The following is a 20,080-nucleotide window of genomic DNA, read 5'->3' on the forward strand; positions in this document are numbered from 1 at the left end:
AAGGAGCCACATTATCATAAACAGGAGCCTGTAACAATGGTGCTCCATGATTGTTCATTCTAGCACTCGCATCAACTATTTTCCCCGTCGTATCTGCATTTTGTACGTAAGGCTACGAAAAACCAGCCATACCAAATTGTGTTCCAGGCACTCGAAACTGACCATAAGTACCTTGAAAACCTGGTTGGACACCCAAGTTCGCGTACATAGGGTTACCCATGCCTGTTTGCATTGTCCCGAACACATTCCCTGGCATATAACTTGTGGAAGGTCCAGCCATAGCTTGAAACACTGAACCGCCTCCAAAATAACCAGGATAAGTAATAGGTAATGGAAGGGTCTGACGCAAACGGTTCCTGTCCAGCTAAAGCAAGTTGCTTTGGATCATTGGACACCGCTAGTTGCTCAACCACATGGGCTTTCCCTCGAGCATCCTGAGTCCTCTGCGCATTGGAAATCTCCTTTTTCTGCAACGGCTATGTCATGCCCTATGAAAACCCTGTGTCGGAGCCTATAAGAACTCCTCTCATCCTTGGGTTGTTAGCCAACTGCTGAAACATGTCCATGCAGCAACGCAGTTGAGTTCTAAACAACCTATCCTCTTCTTGAAGAGTTGAAGAAACTTTCTCTGTGCCATGTGAGGAAGATCCCTCTTCAGGTACTTGGTCTCTCTTCTCTGCCATAACGACAAGCTCTGTGTTGCTTTCACCCACAACAATCCACGCTGCACTTTTTGAAGAAAAAGTGAGAATCTCGGCAATGGAACCATATAACCGGCCTGTACAACGTAGAGGGCGATACTATTTGAATTACCTGTTAACTTTACACAGAGCACTGAGAAGGGAAGAGAACACAGTTGCGTCCAGCGACTAGAATGTCACTGCGCACACGAGATCGACACCCTGTAGGCCCCAAAGACTGGCGCCCCTTTCGGTATTTCTTTATTTAAATTAAGGTAGACGATCTGACCACTTAGCACAAGCTTTCACAAAGCTGTCCAAACCTGGTGAGGGCTGAAAACGCAGGTTTTCGACCGGATTTCGGCAGCATAACAGCGCAAAAACCCCTGTAGGTCAAAAGCACGAGTCTAGGACGGATTCCCTCGCTATTTGGTGAGCTGTCACAGAAATTCAGCGGTCTGTAATTCTCTGTTTTTCACTGTCGGGTGCCCGAAAGCCTGTACACACATCCCAAGGCTCTCATGAGGCTCCCCCGACGTTCCCTTGCAGTTTAGGTGCGAAACCCTAAACCTGCAGAAAAACACAGCAGGCTGTAATTCGTTGTTTCGGATAGTTTTTAGCGGAGCGAACATGCCTACGCGTGTCCCAAGGGCTCCCGCACACAATGGGGCAGTTCCCCTGTGAATTGGATGAGTTTTCACGCGAGAAAACTCTCCAAACGCGCAATCTTTCGCGATGGAACTGTGCGTACCTGTGGGGGATTAGCAATTAGCTAATCCGGTTCCTGTTCAGAAGGCTCTTGCCTTGGCAAACGCGCATAAAACCCCAGAATTGTACATGTTCATCTGAGTAGCCCAACTAGTGAGGCATTACCGTATGTGCCAAAGGGGAGAGAGAGATGCACAGGAGCAAATCATCGCGCTACATGAGACAGGGGAGAAGGCAAGCTTTCCATTAAAGCTGTAGACTTGCACCCACTACTCACACACACACTGTAGGTCACTTGTGTGTAAAAAATCAACCCCCTCTCTCTCTTGGGCGCCTCCTCTAGCTGAGGTGTCCTGCAAGCAGCTCTCCTCCTGCCAAGTGTCCAGTTTGCCCCTTTGAGTTAATTCTCTAGTTGTAACAGACTTGGACACTCCAAGTCAAGAATCAACCGCGACAGCACCAAATAACCACTTCCAAACAATTCACAGATCACAATAGATTTGCATTGGCCCGGCGGAGTTCCGTGCCTAGAGATATTGGCCCCAAAGACTGGCGCCCCTTTCGGTATTTCTTTTTATATTAATCAATCATCAAAGTACAAGAGAGCGGTTAGGGTTTCACTCTCAGACTCTGCGTCTAGATGCCCTGAGAAGTGAGGCCCTCACTACTAATTTAAAGGTTACAAGGGATGCCCAAAAGCAGAGCCCCAAAAGCTTCAAATCAAAAGCAATTGCTCTCTCTCTAACTCTCTCACAGAGAGTCAAAACATGAAAGCAAAAGCATTCTCTCTCTCTTTCTCATTTAAGTAGAGAAAAAGCGAAATTTACGTCGCTCATCATTTTCCTTTTTTTTTTATATATAATAATAATCCGCCTCCGCGATTTCCGGAAATTAGGGTTTCTGCTGTCCGCCACGTCATCACTTTGTGACATACCCCCCTCTTGAAAGCATTGTAATCGACTGCGATTACGCCTGCAAAACCGACAAAAGCCATAAACCGTCTTAGCAGACACTGACTGTTAGTACCTACGTACTAGGAACACAAATCTAGCACATGTACAAAATCGACAGTCTCATCACACGACATCACCAGACATCACAGGACATCACATGACATTCAACATTCATTCGGATCTTAGACCATGATTTATCGGCAATGTAGCTAGCAATCACATCTAGGTCCAATCCGGACCTCATCGATGTCCGATTGACTAACCCCTATTGCAATCATGTCTATTCGAGATCAATCAGACCAAAATGCTGCAGTCATTTCGGCTATCAGTTCCTGCACTCACAAGAAGTCAAGAACAAATCAGTATCATAATCAGGAATTCCATTTCATAAAGTCATCCAGCAGAATACTGTTAGCTCTCAGTATCCCTGAGCTCAAAGAGACATCAGTGACTTAAGTATCAAAATCGAGGCATCTGTTGACAAAGGAGCGGAGTAACTCCCCTCTTGTGCATCCCACTGCACCAGATCTTCGGCCAAGCTGAGTTTCTAGGTTCCGTTTGGAGTAGACTATGCTAAACCAAAACATTGAGGTAAAGTTTCACAATCCGAGGAGTATCTGCTAGGTCCTCCTCCTCCATCCACTTCGCATCAAATGCAGGAAAGTTCTTGAACTTAACCAAGAACCGCCTTCGGACTTTACCTTTCTTCGTATCATTATGTGCCAAAATCTGTTCAGGAACAAGGATCTCCTCGTTTTCTTCCACTTTGGGTTGCTCATCAGGCTCCCCATCATCAGGCACATCACCCTTAACAGGTTTCAAGAGACTCACATGCAATGCATTGTGAATCCTCCAAGTATCTGGCAGTTTCAATCGGAAGGAGACATCATTTATCTTGTCAGTAATCTGGAAAGGTCCGTAGTATCACATACTAAGCTTTGGAAAAAGCCTCTCCTTTCCCTTTTTCTTTCTTAGGCGTGCCTTCTCAAAAGTAAGAGCACCCAATCATCCTCCTTCAGTTTCCAGTCACGACGATGGCGATCCGCTGCCTTTTTCTGTCGTTCTTGAGACTTCTGCAAAGTCTCGCGAACCTTGGCAAAAGCCGTATCCAAGCCTCGCGAATATCCATCCGCTTCAAATATCTAATCTTTCGTGCTCAGGAAGGATGGAACCTTCGCAGCACTTTCAACAATCTCACATGGCGTCTTCCTTGTCGAAGAGTGTATCGTGTTACTATAGGCAAATTCCACCAAAGGTAAGTTCTTTTCCCATTGAGTCTTCTGATCCGAGATACAAGACTTCAATAAATCTAAAATCACTTAATTGGCAATCTCAAATTGCCCGTCAGTCTGCAAGTGGAACGATGACGAGAACTGCAACTGCGTGCCAATGTTCTCCCAAATTGCCTTCCAAAACCAACTCATAAATCTGGGGTCTCTGTCGGAGAGAATCATCTCAGACGTGCCATGTAATCGGAAAATCATCGTGATCATTCTGTGTTCTTGGGAGATCAAAAATGAAATCCATTGCAATACTTTCCCAGGGGTGGGTGGGTATGGGTAAAGGCTGTAACAATCCCTTTGCCTTATGCCTGTCAAACTTGACCTCTGGCATACCAAGCAACTGTGCACAAACTCTTCCACATCCTCCTGAGTTTCTGCCAAAAGAAATATCTCTCTACCCCTTTCATGGTGGTAGCAATGCCGCGGTGACCCGTAAAAGGTGGACAGTGGCAATCAGTCATAACCTTTTCCCTCAATGGCTGTGTAACGCACAACATAGTCTTTTTCATCAAGTAGCCTTCCCGAAGGGAGTATCCCGCTACTGTCTCTCCATCTCGTATCCGTGTGAAAATATCTGCAAAATCTGTATCTGTGGCATACTGATCGACCATATCCTCGAAGCTCCTATGATGTATCGCGGAAATAGCCAGAACCAACGGTTTTCGATACAAAGCATCTGCCACCACATTCTTCTGTCCCTGCACATGGACAATCTGGAAGTGGAACTGTGACAAGATGTTCACCCACCGCATCTGCTTTTCCGAAAGCTGCTTCTGTGACAAGAAGTAGCGCCAACTCTGATGGTCTGTAAAGACAGTAAAATCCGCTCCGAGTAGGTAATGCCGCCACTGAGTAAGAGCGTGGATAACCGCCAAAAGCTCTTTCCCATAGATCTGTGCTGTCATCTCCGGCCTAGAGAACAAATGGCTCTCGTAAGCTATGACATGGCCTTCTTGCATCAAGACCGCACTCAGACTACGACCACAAGTATCACAAAAATACTTCAAATGACTTCTGCAAGTCCGGCAAAGTCAAATCTGGTCCTGTAGTGAATTTCTCTTTCAATGTCCGAAAGGCAGTCACCTCTGTGGGTCCCCACGAAAAAGGTACTCCTTTCTGTGTCAAGGTATGCAAAGGGGAAGCAACCTCTGCAAACTTTCGTATGAACCGCTTGTAGTACGAACACAGTCCCAAGAAGCTTCTAACTTCATGGACATTCCTCAAATCGGGCCAATCACGGATAGTCTCTATCTTGGCCGGGTTCATTTGCACTCCTGCTGTTGACACAATGTGTCCCAAAAAATGTATCTCTGGTAGGAAAAATTCACTTTTCTTAGCATTAATCACTAATGTGTGATCTCGTAATGCCTGAAAGACTTGAAGCAGATGATCTCTGTGTTCTGCCTCATTCTTGGAGAAAACAATGATGTCGTCAAAGAAAGTGCCAACAAATAGCATGTACTCTCGAAAAATCCTGTCCATCATCCGGTTAAATGTCGCAGGAGCATTGGTTAAGCCAAAAGGCATCACCAAAAACTCAAATAACCCAAAAGTCGTCCGAAAAGCTGTCTTGTAGACATCTCCTGGCGCTATCCTGATCTGATGATATCCACTCTTCAAGTCAATCCTGCTAAAGCACGAGGATCCCTGTAACCTGTCGAGTATATCATCGATCCTAGGAATCGGAAATCTGTTCTTGATGGTGATTTCGTTGAGAGTGCTATAATCGATGCACATTCTCCAAGATCCGTCTTTCTTCAAAACCAACAACACTGGAGAGCAATACGGTGAAGTACTAGGCTGGACAAGACCCTTTTCCAAGAGGTCTTTCACTGAGTTCATAATCTTTTCATTCTGTACTCGGCTCACACGATAAGGTGGCCGATTCGGTGGCGTGCTTCCAGATATCAGATCAATGGTATGATCTTCAGGCCCTCTCAAAAGCAATCGGCATGAGCGTGGAGAAAAAAATCTTGGCGTTCTTTTCTTCAGGTCAAAACATATTCAACCTTTATCCATCGTTCAGTTCTCCCAAAAGAATGAGTAAGAAAACTGAAGTTCATCAAGTACAATCTCTAAGCCCTTCATTTATCAAAGTCGCTTTCTCGGCCCGGTAGTCAACCACGGCGTAGTTCTTGTGGTACCAAGGGATCCCGAGTAAAACGTCACTCGCGTGCCCTGAACACCCCTGTCATTGCAAACAAAGTTTGCCAATGCTCGGTGTAATGGCAACATCCCATCCGGGTGCGAGTCGAACTACCTCCGCCTGTGGCGTCAGTCTGTCGGGCGTAGTTCCAAATCGAGCCGCCAATTCCAAGTGAAAAGAAGTTGGCCTTGGCTCCTTCAAAAGAGCTTCCTGATCCTTCACTTTGCCCCGAAAGCGGCAAAGTTTGTACTTTCATTCATTAGATTCGGTGCAGGTCCCACGCCATGTGGTACCAGTTCTGCTTTTCTATCTGCCTTTTCTGCCACATTCCTCAGCTGCTCTCGAACTCTCAAACCTGTCGTCGTCTTTATCATTGTGTTCTTTCTGTGCCTTATCAGGGCACTTCGCGGAAATATGTCCATGTTCCCCGCATCCAAAGCACTTCCCCTCTCTGATGAAGCGAGCTCTCTCCTCAGGAGTAAGCTTCGGTCGTGCATCCTTTTTTTTCTCTGGGTTGCTCTTTTTCATTCTTCTTTCATTCCCAGAAGTCTGTTCGGCTCATTGTGTCATGGCCTCATCTGTGGGGTAGGTCAGACTGCCAGAGTGAATGGCAAAGCCCCGCTTCGCATGACTCATCAACTCCTGAATAGAAGCTGACTTCTGTTCCAAGCAGTGATCTCGGATCTCTGTAGGTAGACCCAAGGTAAACCGCTCAATCTGTTCTCTGAACGAGATCTTCTTGAATGAAGAGGCGGGTAGAAAAGAGTTCCAGAATCTTTCACAATAAGCATTGATTGTATCTTTCTTGGTCATCCGAAGATGGTTCCAAGCAGCTCGTACATCTCGTTCATATTCTTGCGTCAACCAAGAAGAAATAAAAAGCTTCTTAAATTTCAGCCATTTAACTGGCGCAGTCTTGTTTAAAAGAAGCGTGGACCACCAAGTACGAGCATTCCTCTTAAAGTAAGAGGCAGCTCTCTAAATCTTGGAGTGCTCTGAATAGCGTCCTCCCGCGAAAGCGATGTCAAAGTGCTGAAAAAAGACAGCCTTCGAAGCATCCGAGTATCCTGAAAAAGTATCAAACTTGATCGAGTGGCCACCTTCCTTAAACTCTCGGACTTTCTTGCTTTTATCTTCGAGAAAGTCATACTGGTTGGCTTTGTAAAAATTCTTCTTGTTCGCATAAAACTTTCTGTCATCGGAATCTGAGCTGTCTGTAGACGAGTCCTCAGTAGAGCTGTCAGTCTCTGGGCGAGATGTAGCCTTCTTTGCCTTTTTCTTGCCCTTTCCGAAGCTTTGTGTCTTGCTTCGCTTTTTGCTTTTTTTGTCTTCTTCGCTCTAATCCGAGGAGCTAGAAGAACTGTCAGAAGAAGAAGAAGAAGAACTGGGTACTCCTTCAAATCGAACACGCTTCTTCCGTTTCTTTGCCTTGTCAAATGTCAACCGACGACCCAAATATCCCGGGAAGTCAGTGCCTTTCTTTTGCTTTTTGCCGTGCTTTTTGTCTTTCTTTTGCACGTCGAAAAGCTGAGCAATCCGTGCATCAACCACGTTCTCCAGTTCCTGCTCCGTATATTTTCTTGGAGGCAGAAGGTTTCTTGAGAGCGGGTTTCGGGAGTGGTGTTGTGGTTCTCTGCCACTCCATCTGTATCTCTTCCAAAGAGGTCTGGTTCATATATTTTGCCATCTTCGGATCCTTGGCAAAATTGAGCATCATCTTTGTTGCATCGCCAATCAATTGACGACGCTCCATCTCTCTTTGCTCCGCCTGAGTAGGCCGAGGCGGGCCATACTCTCTGTCTGAATCTTCGTTGTGATCCTAGCCCGCATCTCCAGATGCAGAAGGAGTCGACTGATCATTGCCTGAAGCCATAGGTGCCGCGGAAAAAAATTTTCGGGGATCGGATTTCCCATAGAAGAGAAATCGACCGTGCTCTGATACCACTGTAACAGACTTGGACACTCCAAGTCAAGAATCAACCGCGACAGCACCAAATAACCACTTCCAAACAATTCACATATCACAATAGATTTGCACTGGCCCGGCGGAGTTCTGTGCCTAGAGATATTGGCCCCAAAAGATTGGCGCCCCTTTCGGTATTTCTTTTTATATTAATCAATCATCAAAGTTCAAGAGAGCGGTTAGGGTTTCACTCTCAGACTCTACGTCCAGATGCCCTGAGAAGTGAGGCCCTCACCACTAATTTAAAGGTTACAAGGGATGCCCAAAAGCAGAGCCCCAAAAGCTTCAAATCAAAAGCAATTGCTCTTTCTCTCTCACAGAGAGTCAAAACATGAAAGCAAAAGCATTCTCTCTCTCTCTCTTTCTCATTTAAGTAGAGAAAAAGCGAAATTTGCGTCGCTCATCATTTTCCTTTTTTTTAATTTTTTATAATAATAATCCGCCTCCGCGATTTCCGGAAATTAGGGTTTTTGGCAAAAATTAGGGTTTGCAGGAATTTTAGGGTTTCTGCTGTCCGCCACGTCATCACTTTGTGACACTAGTTCCCACTGACTAATAAAGTTGTGACTTTTCGAGTGACCCAGATTTTTTTTTTTCCGAGAAAAAGATCCTTCTATTAGTTAATGAAAACTGCCCGTAGGGCTATAACCACCTCTGCAAGAGAGGGCTACAACAAACATGATGGGGAGACTCTCCCAATGAAAGAACAACATATATACAATGAGGCTAAATCAAGAGATAGGAGGAGGGAAGAGCCACACAGGTGGTCGGTAGTGCCATCTGAGCACACCCTGGACACTGGTGAAGAAAGGCCCAGGGCTCCAAAGTCGAAGGAAAGCCTCGCGGCGCTCTCGCATGCGGTGGGAGCTGCCCTGTAGCCCCTCTAGCTGTCCTCTGAGAGTATGGATCAGCTCTAGCCAAAAGTCACGAACAGTCTCTGCTGGTGGCATAGAGCGAGCCTCAAAAATGCGGAAACAGCGGGCCCGCCAGATGAACCAAAGTGTCAGGCTCCCAACACTCCTCTCTCTCACTGCACCACTCCTGTGGAGTAAGCTCTGTAGCAGGTTGGAGTGTAGGTCGCCCCCCCTGTATCACTATCATCCTGCTGGTGGAAGATAGCTCAAACTGAAGTGCCGGGCCTGTGAGAGTGGACCAAGCCGTTGCCCCCCAAGTGTACTGTCTAGCCGTGGAGAGAGTAGGCATTAGCCGAAGTATTCGTAGCCACACCTGCTGGGCCGAGGGACAGTCCCAAAGACAATGACGCTGACTCTCCACCAACTGGTCACAGGCTGCACATGCGACTGAGAGACCACTATGCACAAGCCAACTCCCTACTGCTGTAGCTCTGTGTGCAACTAGCCACTGAAACAAAGTGACGCGCCTCGATTGTCTAGTCCCATGGCCTCTGCCAAAAGGCTGCCAAGAACTCGACTATGAGGCCCTCCTCTTGCCAATGACGTGCTGCAGTTGGGCGGGCCTCTCTCTGTGCTGCAAGTATATGACGTCCAAGCCGAACAGTGTACTGAAAGAAGGGGACTCTTGGGTGGTCTGCAGAAGAGAAGGGGTCCCTCCATAGCCACTCACCAGGATCCCACTGCACTCGTGCCAGTGGACAACACTCCCAAGCCCATAGCCTCCAGTGTCTAGTCTCAAGAGCTGCTGGGTCAGGGTCTATGACGCAAGTCCTCCCACAAATGCCCACAACTCGGATCCTCTGGAAACAACACTCTGCTACCTGCGGGGCCTCTACTGCAACTCGCTGTAATTGTCCCCCACCCTGAAGCTCGAAGAACAGGGCTGGGACAGTCTCTGAGCAGGCCCTGACTGAAATGAGAACCTCCAGTCGTGTGAAGGCTCCCATCCACCGGGGTGCTACTGGCTCGAGAGGCGTGAGCCACTCATCTGGAACTGACTCTGAGATGTCCTGACACATGCTCTGCACCCCTCTCATGCCCTGTAGCTGGAAACCTTGCACCTCCTTTAACAAACCTGTGAACTCTAGCTAGTCACCTAGAGAGCGCGCTGGACCTGCTGCCATGGGACCCTAGGAAACATGAGGCCGACTACCAACCAAGTGGCCTCTTTGAGTGCTAACCATGGGGTTCCAGACGAGGGGCTGCCGTAGGCGCTCCTCCGTGCATGTCGGCTGTCTCTGCTCCAGGCCACGCCCTAAGAGCTCCCAAGATCGAAGCAAACTCACAGCGAAGCGGTCCTCTAGTCTCCTGCTCAAACCAACTCGGCGCATCTCTGTAAAGATCCATCTGGTCGAAGGTTGCCAAGGGCCTCCTGACTGAGGCACCCTGGCACGAAGCCTCTGCAGCAAGAACTCCTTCCAGGGCTCCTCACCTGGAAGAAGTCCTCTGACTATGAACTTCCCAAGAAGGGCTCTGCTCTGTTGTGCTGGATCAGTGATCCCAAGCCCTCCCTGAGAATAAGGAAGCGTGATGACCGACCAAGCCACCTTGGCTCGGGCTATCTGAGTGTCACGTCCTGAACAAAGGAAGCTCTTGATCAGCCTCTCTACCAGGCTGATACAAGAACTCGAGAAGATCTAGCAGGAAGTGATGTACCACATAGTCGCCAACAGCACCTGGTTGGCAACTACTACTCTACCAGCCAGCGAAAGTCGTGTTGAGCTCCAATGTAAGAGCTTTCTCCTGATGGACAGGAGAAGAGGAGCAATCTGCTGCTCGGGAGACAAGTCCAAACCAACCTGACAACCCAAGTACCGAACTGCAGTCCCTGGGGGAATCCACCTGAAACCCTCTCCTGGCATCCAATCTAGCACAGGAGCACTACCAACCGAGAAAGCCACTGTCTTTCTCCTGTTGATCAGTGCGCCCGATGCACAACAGAAGGTCTCCAAAGCCTGCTCACATCTGTGAAGATTGGCCTCCTGGCCATCTAAGTACCAGGCTGAGTCATCGGCAAACTCAGCGTCCAGTAGCTCATCTCCCCGAATAGGGAGTGCTAAGCCCCGTAAACCAACCTGCTGAGACACCAAAAATCTGCTCATCGCTTCCGCATAGAACAGAAAGAGAAAGGGGACAAGAGGACAACCCTGTCTGACCGTGCGTGTGAGCATGAAGCGCTCACCTCTCCCTCCTGCCAAAAGCACCTGACTGTGAGCCTGTCTGTACAAAGCTGACACCCCTTTGATCTAAGCATCTGAGAAGCCCATCCTACGTAGAGTGCCCTCTAGAAAGTCCTAGTCAACTTTGTCGTATGCCTTCTCAAAATAGAGAAGAAGAATCACAAGGTCCTCACCACGGAGCCGTGCCAGGGCAAAAGCCTCCCAGAAAGTAAAGATGTTGTCAAGGATATTGTGTTCCTTGACAAAACCTATCTGAGTCTCATGTATAAGGCTCTCTAAAAGTGGCTGAATCCTCTCCTCTGTGCTAGCAAGCTCCTGTTGAGCCTGCTGTAACTGCTCCTCCAACCATGGACTGTTTGGATGCTGCTCCTGCATCCTTTGTAGTGAAGCAATGCCTCGTTTGAGACGCTGCTCCGCCTCTCTCGCTACAGCCTGGCGAGCCAGAGACTCCTAAAGAAAAAAGTGGCTAAGCTGAGCTAGGCTTGAGGCCACTCTGTCTGCAGGTGAAACCTGGCTATCCATGCCCTCTGTCTAGAGAGCCTCTACCCTCTCTCTGAGTGCTGAGTCCAACAAGACCCTCTCTGGGATGCGAAGCACCGTGCTCCCACTCCTCTGCCTGTCTGCCACTGTGAGGATCACTGGTGCATGGTCCGAGAAGGATGTCCCTGCCAGGATGCCCACTGATCCCCCCAAGTCACTGAAGTGGACACTAGAGTAGAAGCGATCTATCCGCGATAGATTCAGTCCTCCCACTCTGCGGTCCGATCTAGAGAAGGCAAGACTGTCTGGGGGCCTCACAAAACCAGAGTGCTGCCATGTATCCGAGACCCTCAAAAGTCATACACAACCTCTCCCAAGCCGCCAACTCGACTCCATGCACAGTAGCATGGCTGCCACCAATTCTGTCGGAAGGGTCCTCCAACATGTTGAAGTCCCCTCCTATACACCAATGATCGGCTTGCGGCAAAGACTCAACAATCTGTGACCAAAACTCTGCACGAGCACTCGCCACATTGGGCGCATAGATGTTCAGGAAGCCCACAAGGCCACCCTGAACCTGCATAGTAATCCACTGAGCCTTGCCTGGCACAATAATCCCTCTGCCCACAATGGCCTGCTGCAATGAGTGGCTCAGATTTCGTTTGGCGGGCATAGGCTTCCATACTCATCAGAATTCAGTGCTAACTGGCCCGACCAGTCCCAGACCGACCGACCCAGACTCCCGATGTGAGAAACCTATTCAGCCGCAGCCGTTTCACACTGGCCATGCAATGTCCATTTGCACCTTTTCAAGGGTCCCGGGGAAACAAGTAAAAATAAAAATAAATAAAAATATCTAGTACTTATTTATTGAAGGCAACAGGAAAAATACACCTCTTGGTGACAAACACAGAGCTTGTCGTTATGGCAGAGAAGAGAGACCAAGTACCTGAAGAGGGATCTTCCTCAAATGGCATAGAGAAAGTTCCTTTAATTCTTCAAGAAGAGGATAGGTTGTCCAGAGCTCAATTGCGTAGCTGCATGGAAATGTTTCAACAATTGGCTAACAACCCAAGGATGCAAGAGTTCTTATAGGCTCCTACACAGGAATTTCAGGCTCCGACACAAGGTTTGCAGGCTTTGACACAAGGCATGAATGAGCCGTTGCTCCAATGCACAGAGTACTCGTGATGCTTGAGGGAAAGACCATGTGATTGAGCAACTAACGATGTCCATTAATCCCAAGCAATTTGCTTTACCTGGACAGAAGCGTTCTTGAATGGTCAAGGGAGTAATAAGCAGGCTATGCGTTAGACCCTTCCATTACCTACTACATATCTGGGAGGTGGTTCAGTGTTTCAAGCTATGGATGGACCTTCCACAGGTTATATGTGTAAGGTGCAGCAGAATGAATGTTTGAACTTTGCTCAAAATGAGTGCTTCGAACTGTGCTCAAGGTTCCTTTTGTTCTTATGGAAGGGAGAGCCTTCTGTTCTTAATGAGAGAGTGCAATGGACACAAACAAAGTGAATGGACACTGTGCGAGAAAGTGTATGAGACTGAGAGATTGAGAGAGAAGAGAAATACGACACCAGAGACGTTGTAAAACCCTCCTCCGAAGGCCCCACTATCGTCATCTAGAGTGGTCTACTATTGATTGCACAAACGGGTACAAACTGAATGCATGTGACTGATGCAAGCCTAGGCTAGGTGGATGTCGACGACGGGGATGACGAGACCGACGTTATGGCTGAAATTTGCTACTCTTTATTTGCTGTCCAAAAACGCTGATAGGCTGAATTCTGTTGCGGCTGAAAACGTAAGAGAAAACGCTGTTGTGGGTTGCTTCTTGCGGGCTGAAATCTGCGGGTCTGTATGGTGGTCAAGGCTGAAATCTGTTGTTGCTATTTGGGTCTATGAAAAACGCTAGGCTTGAGGGTCTTCTTGCGGTGAAGCCTTGATGAAAAACGCTAGCAACAAGGGAGGCTATGGCGAGGACTGCTTGCTGAAACGCCAAGGCTGATGTCTTCTGTCGATGCTAATGCTTGATGATGAAAACGCTAGGGGTCTTTGCTTGGAGGAGAAAACGCAACCAAGGGTCTTGCTGAGAAGTTGCCTGTTGAGCAATGGTGCTCCTGCTGCCTCTTCTGCCAATTAGTGCTAGTTTAGGTTTGCTTATATACAAACTTACTCAATTTGCCCTACCTACTTTCCAACAGAAGTCACTTGAAAATAATAAGTGAAAAATGTCAAAAATAGGCTAAATGCACTAGAAAATTCCTCTGAAAAATTCTGATGGATTCTGATTAGAATGCTTATGATCATGCTGTGTGCAACCAGAGGATATGCATCTACACTAAGTGTCTGGACATGCACGGTCTACGAACAGACTCACAAAAGTGGCAGATCACTTCTAAATCTAGATTGACTGGACTGACTGAACCCTTGTCGTGCTGTAGCTTGTCCACGGACACATAGGGTTGGATGTGTCATGTGACAATATGCCAAGGAATGTGTTTTGGACAATGCAAATAGGCATGGGTAACCCTACGTATGGGAACATGGATGTCCAACCAGGTTTTCAAGGTGCCTATGGTCAATTTTGAATGCCTGGAACACAATTTGGTATGGCTGGTTTTTCGCAGCCATATGCCCAAAATGCAAATATGATAGGTAAGACAGGTGATGCGAGTGCTGGAATGAATAATCTTGGAGCACCACTTTTGCGGGCACCTGTTTATGACAATTTGACTTTTGTGAGTCAACCTAAAAATTACAAGGAAGGTGGGCAGGCAACAAAGTTTGAAACTTTCAAGGGAAGTGAGGATCAATTGAAGGCTTTAACCTTCATACAGGAGTTTGATGTAGCTTATGCTGGAGGAAACTTCACAGAGTCTTCGAGGATACGCAAGGCTGCCACTTTCTTGAAAGGGAATGCGCTTCAATGGTGGACCACATTGTTGAATCAAGGTCAAGCCCCTGCAATGTGGGTCCAATTCAAAGAGCTTTTTGCACGTGCATGGCTTACAAACACTTTTGAAGTGGATTTGATGATAGAATGGCATGAGTTGAATGTTAAACAGTGTGCGAATCTTGAAGAGTACAATAAGAGGTCTGGGCTGCACTGTTGCCAGTAACCTCTTATAGGTTTGTGCCATTGTTAGAACAGATTGAGAAGTACTGTTGTGGATTACATTGCCCAAGAAAATCAAGGACTATTGCACAAAGACTATTGTCATGAATATGGCGCAGTTGATTGAGAATGCGAGAGTGGCGATTTAATAGCAACAAGAGAGTGTCCCATGGCAAACAATTTTTAGCCAAGGGTAATGCTGCAACTTATGTGCCTCCCACAAAGAAACCCTCCATTGATGAAACTGACGCGTCCAAGAAGCAGCCTAAATCTTCTTTTGGGCGAGGACAAGGATTAAAAAGGCATTTTTCTGGCAAAACTTTTGAATAAAGGAAAGCTTTGAGAGAGGCCAAGGAATGCTACATTTGTGAAGAGGAGGGACATTTTGGGAATGAATGCCCACAAAAGAAGTCACAAGATAAGGATGGCAAGTCAAAGCATGAAGGGAAGAAGCCAAACCCAGTGCAGGACTTGTCCCATATTCGGTTGGTGACCAGCCAAACATAGATGCCATGGAATTCTGTAGAGCTTTGTGTAAAGTTTTAGACCAAACAGTGCTGGTTTTCTTTGATCCGGGAGCCCGTGCAAATTTCATATCACCAGAATTGGCATCAAAGTAGGGCATTCATGTAGAGGAGATGGATATGCCAGGTGAAGCAGGTTTGGCATGCCCAGGTCATTCAAAGCTTGGTACTCCCATTTTGAGGGAACTTTGTCTGCACATTCAGAGTTATGTTGATGCGGAAGAATTTCATATTATGCCACTTGAGGGCCACTTGAGGGTTGTGATGTGTTATAATTTATTGGGTATCCCATGGTGCTACAGGTTGCATGCTACGGTGGATACTTACAACAAAAAAATTACCCTAGAGGAAAGACTCATGTCCTTGATGTAAAGCTTAAAAGCTAGTCTGTTCCAGTTGTTTTTTCTTCTGCTATTTCATCTGTAATAAAGAATCATCTCTCTGCGCACTTGATCTTTGAAAAAGAAATACCTACAGTTGTATCTAATTTGTCTACCTTAGATAAAGATAGGTCATTTTCTGAGTGGTTTCAGTGATTGTTTTTCGGACTCTTTGCCAGGGGAGTTACCTCCTAAGAGGCCTGAGGATCATACCATAGATCTTGTGCCAGGTTCTAGTCCACAGAATAGACCACCATACAGGGTTAGTGCAGCCTAACGGAAAGAGATTATGAGTCAGGTCAACGAACTTTTAGAGAAGGGGCTGATGCAACCGTTTGCCAATGACAGGTGTAATGGCTACATCCCTGCCGGGTGCTAGAACTGCCTCCCCAAGTGGTCCCATCCGATCAGGAGTGATCTCGAGCCGCGCCGCCAGTTTCGATGAAATGAAGTTGGCCTTGGCTCCTCCATCAAAGAAGATCAGGGCTTCTTGGTCTTTCACTTTGCCCCAAGCGCGGCAAAGTTTTGTACTCTCGTCCAACGTGCTGGGATCGGTACCCATGCAATCTGGAACCAGTCCTGTTTTCATCTTGCCTTTTCTTCCACGTTCCTCTGCCTTTTCTTCCACGTTCCTCAGCTGCTCTCGAACTCTCAGGCCTCTCGTCGTCCTTGTCGTTCTGTGTCTGTTTAGGGCACTTCACGGAGATATGTCCAGTTCCCCCGCATACAAAGCACTTCCCTTCCCTGATGTAGCGAGCTCTCTCCTGAGGAGTGAGTTTGGGTCGTGCATCTTTCTTTTCTGGGTTGCTCTTCCTCTTTCTATTTTCATTTCTCGAAGTCTGTTCAACCTTTTGCGTCATGATCTCATTTGTGGGGTAGGTCAAACTGCCTGAGTGAATGGCAAAACGCCGTTTCGCATGACTCATCAACTCTTGAATGGAAGCTGACTTTTGTTCCAAGCAGTGATCTCGGATCTCTGTAGGTAGACCCAAGGTAAACCGCTCAATGTGTTCCTTGAATGAGATCTTCTTAAATGAAGAGGCGGGTAGAAAAGAGCTCCAGAATCTCTCGCAATAAGCGTCCACTCTTTCTTGGTCATCCGAAGATGGTTCCAAGCAATTTGTTTATCGCGTTCATACTCTCGAGTTAGCCAAGAAGAAATAAAAAGCCTCTTGAATTTCAGCCATAAAACTGGCGCAGTCTTATTTAATAGAAGCGTGGATCACCAAGTTCAAGCATTCCCCTTAAAGTAAGAGGCAGCTCTTCGAATCTTAGAGTGCTTTGAGTAACGCCCTCTTGCGAAAGCGATGTCAAACTATTGTACAAAAGACAAAGCCTTCGAAGCATCTCTATAACCAGAAAACGTGTCAAATTTAATTGACTGTCCACCTTCCTTAAACTCTCGGACTTTCTTGCTTTTGTCTTACTGTTGGCTTCATAAAAATTCTTTTTCTTTGCATAAAAGTTGCTGTTGTCAGAGTCCGATCTGTCTGAAAACGAGTCCTTCGTAGAGCTGTCACTCACGGGGCGAGATTTAGACTTCTTTGCCTTTTTCTTGCCCTTTCCAAAGCGTTGCTTTTTGCTTTTTCTGTCTTCTTCGCTCGAGTCAGATGAGCTAGAGGAACTGCGAGAAGAAGATGAAGAAGAAGAAGAAGAAGTGGGTACTCCTTCAAATCGAACACGCTTCTTCTGTTTCTTTGCCTTTTCAAAAGTAGACTGACAACCCAAATAACCTGGAAAGTCAGTGCCTTTCTTCTGCGCGTCAAAAAGCTGAGCAATTTGTGCATCAACCACCTCTTCTAATTCTTTCTCTGTATACTTCCTGGGGGTAGGAGGTTTCTTGAGAGCGGGTTTGGGGGGTGGTTTTGTGGTCTTCTGCCACTGCGTGTGCACCTCATCGAAAGAGGTCTCGCTCATATATTTTGCAAATTTTGGATCCTTCGCAAAATTGAGCACCATCTTTGTTGCGGCGCTGATCAATCGTTGATGCTCCATCTCTCGACGCTCCGCCGGAGTAGGCCGAGGTGGACTCCTTGCCTGAATCTTCGTTGTGATCCCTTCCCGCATCTCCGGATGCAGAGGGAGTCGACTGATCTTTGCCTGAAGCCATAAGTGCCGCAGAAAAAAAAAAAGGGATCGGATTTCCCCTAGAAGAGAAATTGGCCATGCTCTAATACCACTGTAACAGACTTGGACCGATGACTGGCCACACAAATGCAATGATCAGATGCGTCTATGACCTCCATGCAAAAACCCTAACCCTAAAACCCGTCACAACGACTACTCTTTTGTAATAATTCTGACCTTGTTGATCCACCCTTGGCTTGTACCTTCAGAAACCAACTGATCGAAATCGCTTGTAACTTTTTGTAACTAATGTCTGGGTTCACTACATTATTGGAAACTTTCTCGGGTTCACTACATTATTGGAAACTTTTTCCCTGTTTGAAACTCTCTCTCTTTTGTTCAACCAAAGACTGTTTTTCGTTTTTGGTCAATTTGATTGAAAAAGAGAGAGGGACAATCCTAAGCATGGCTCTTTGTATTGGTCTCAAGTTGTTGTTTCTTAGTCATGGTGGTTTATTGGTCGTCAACATGACCATTTACTGAGCATTACATCTTATGTACATTTTGTTGTGCAGGCGACGGTCAAGCAGTTCAGTCTGCTCTGTCAGAGTGGACAGGGCAGAGGACTGTACCAAATGTATTCATTGGGGGCAAACACATTGGTGGCTGTGACAGTCAGTTTTTTTCCCCCTCTGTTGTTGATAAGACACTCGTTTTACGTGTGAATGGCATGAAATTTTAAAATTCTGTTTTATGATTGTGGCCAAAACTTTTTGTGTACTCAGGCACCATGGCAAAGCAGCGCGAAGGGAAACTTATTCCTCTTTTGAAGGAGGCTCAGGCCGTATGAAGCTCTTCCATGCGTATTGTAGATGTGATTAATTTTTGTGACCTTACAGTGAAATGCTGGTGAGGATCATGACATTCACATTAAATGGTTCTGTACTTGGAGATGCTTAAAAGAATAGCTTATAATTCTGAGGTATGCCATGTAGAGAAGTGAGTGTCCCCATCACATGATCAGTTTCTGTGGTCTTTTTCATTAGCAATATAATATCAACATTGGAAGTTTGAAGAGAGTTACACTGTGGGTCATGTACATCACAATGTGGATCTATACTAGTCGTGATTAATTTGCAGAAAATTATTCTGTATCGGTATCATAGAGTTTCATACTTCTGTCTTCAAGATGCCTTGATTGTTGATAGGGCGCATTCTTTTTAATGCTCTATTGTATCAATGAGGAGTATGCTTGCAATTTTCATGTCATGGACTTAAAAGTGGATGCGAAGAGTCAGCTATAGCGGGAAGCACAAAGACATACTTCAAAATCACGGCAGAAGAAAATGCCCTTTTACAAAGGAATTTTTCTTTGATGAACAAGCAAGCTCAAAATGCAAGATGTTAGATTTCCCCTCAACGCGACAGTTTCAGCCTCAAAGCTTGGTCTATGCTGTGTCCAAGTTCAAATATTGAACAAGACAATGGAACTGGTAATCTTGTGAGCATTATCAATTTGTAAAGGATTTCACTTGTTTGTAGTTAACCTATCACATTGTTTATGCCGCAAAGAAGCAAGCAATGACTATTTAGTGCGAAGAGAAGGAAAAAGCAATTCAACATGTATCCTCTCTTCTGTAGGCTGGAAAAGAGATCGGTGATGAACCATATACAAAACATTAGTCTTGGAAAATGTGCAGCAGACATTCTCCACATTGTTTACCCTCAATGACCCTCTGAAGCCCCAGCATTTTGATCTCACTACAATCGCTGAATTTTCCTACCACAGCCTTCTAATGGAAGGGTTGGAGAGATGTGCAACTGAGACAAGGAGAAGCTTTGTGATCAATTTGACTACATACCGACACAAAACAACTTGGTTGCTTGTTTCACAAGAGCTGTGCATCATGATAAGTTCCAAGTGCAAGCTCTTGGGCTTACTCCCTTCCTCGAGTAAGCCCATAGGAGCTAGCACTTCCCTATGTGAGCGTCAACACTTGTTCATGACATCAATCCTAGGACACATTTGTTACCAAATTATGGTATTGAGCGTGTATATTTAGGATTGTCAAGGGTTTAGGGTTTAGGGTGGGAACTAATGTCCAAATTAGCCAATTGCAATTCATTGTAAATGTAATAAGCTACTTCACTTAGCTTCATAGTTAGTCAGACTACATTAGATTGCTCCTTGCTCAATGGGATGGGCTTGAAAATGCCGAAACGCATGAACAAAAGCTACTTGTGGACACTCATAAGTCATAGCAAGTGGGTGGACCAAGTCCAAAGAAGCAGCACCAATGAACCTACCTTCAAATAAAACAACCCAAGATACGGGTTGATCACAATTTCATGCTTAGTATCCAAACCTATGTTTAGTAACAGGCTACACGTGAAGAAATGGACTCATTGAGAGGTTATATCATACACTTGGCAACCTCCAAAGAGTAGTTTTTGTATTTACTAAATATTATTTCCTCTTATCCCAAAATGATGTCTGGTTGGAATATCTCATCTACCTTATAAAATACAGGAGGCGTTAGTATAGGAGGAGAGCCCTTGAATGGTTTCAATAAGCTTACATGGAAGGCATTATGTTTTCCAATGAGATGGAAGCTATAGTAATGTTACCTTGTATGTTGTATTATTTAGTTTTTGCTTGAATTTGGAAT

At 46.1% G+C, this 20,080-nt stretch overlaps 1 protein-coding gene across 1 annotated transcript in view; it reads left to right on the top strand.

Moving 5' to 3' along the window:
* The window catches only part of LOC147464246 (glutaredoxin-like), a 52,659-nt gene extending 34,165 nt beyond the window's left edge, over window positions 1-18,494 (top strand). Inside the window, exons 3-4 of the mRNA XM_086513758.1 lie at window positions 17,987-18,085; window positions 18,197-18,494. Of these exons, the coding sequence (XP_086369884.1) occupies window positions 17,987-18,085; window positions 18,197-18,261 (164 nt within the window). The 3' untranslated portion in view covers window positions 18,262-18,494. The remainder of the gene's footprint in view (window positions 1-17,986; window positions 18,086-18,196) is intronic.
* The last annotated feature ends 1,586 nt before the right edge of the window (window positions 18,495-20,080 follow it).

The sequence above is a fragment of the Adiantum capillus-veneris genome, chromosome 1 (assembly GCF_014529385.1).
Source record: "Adiantum capillus-veneris isolate H3 chromosome 1, ASM1452938v2, whole genome shotgun sequence".
Lineage (NCBI taxonomy): Eukaryota > Viridiplantae > Streptophyta > Polypodiopsida > Polypodiales > Pteridaceae > Adiantum > Adiantum capillus-veneris.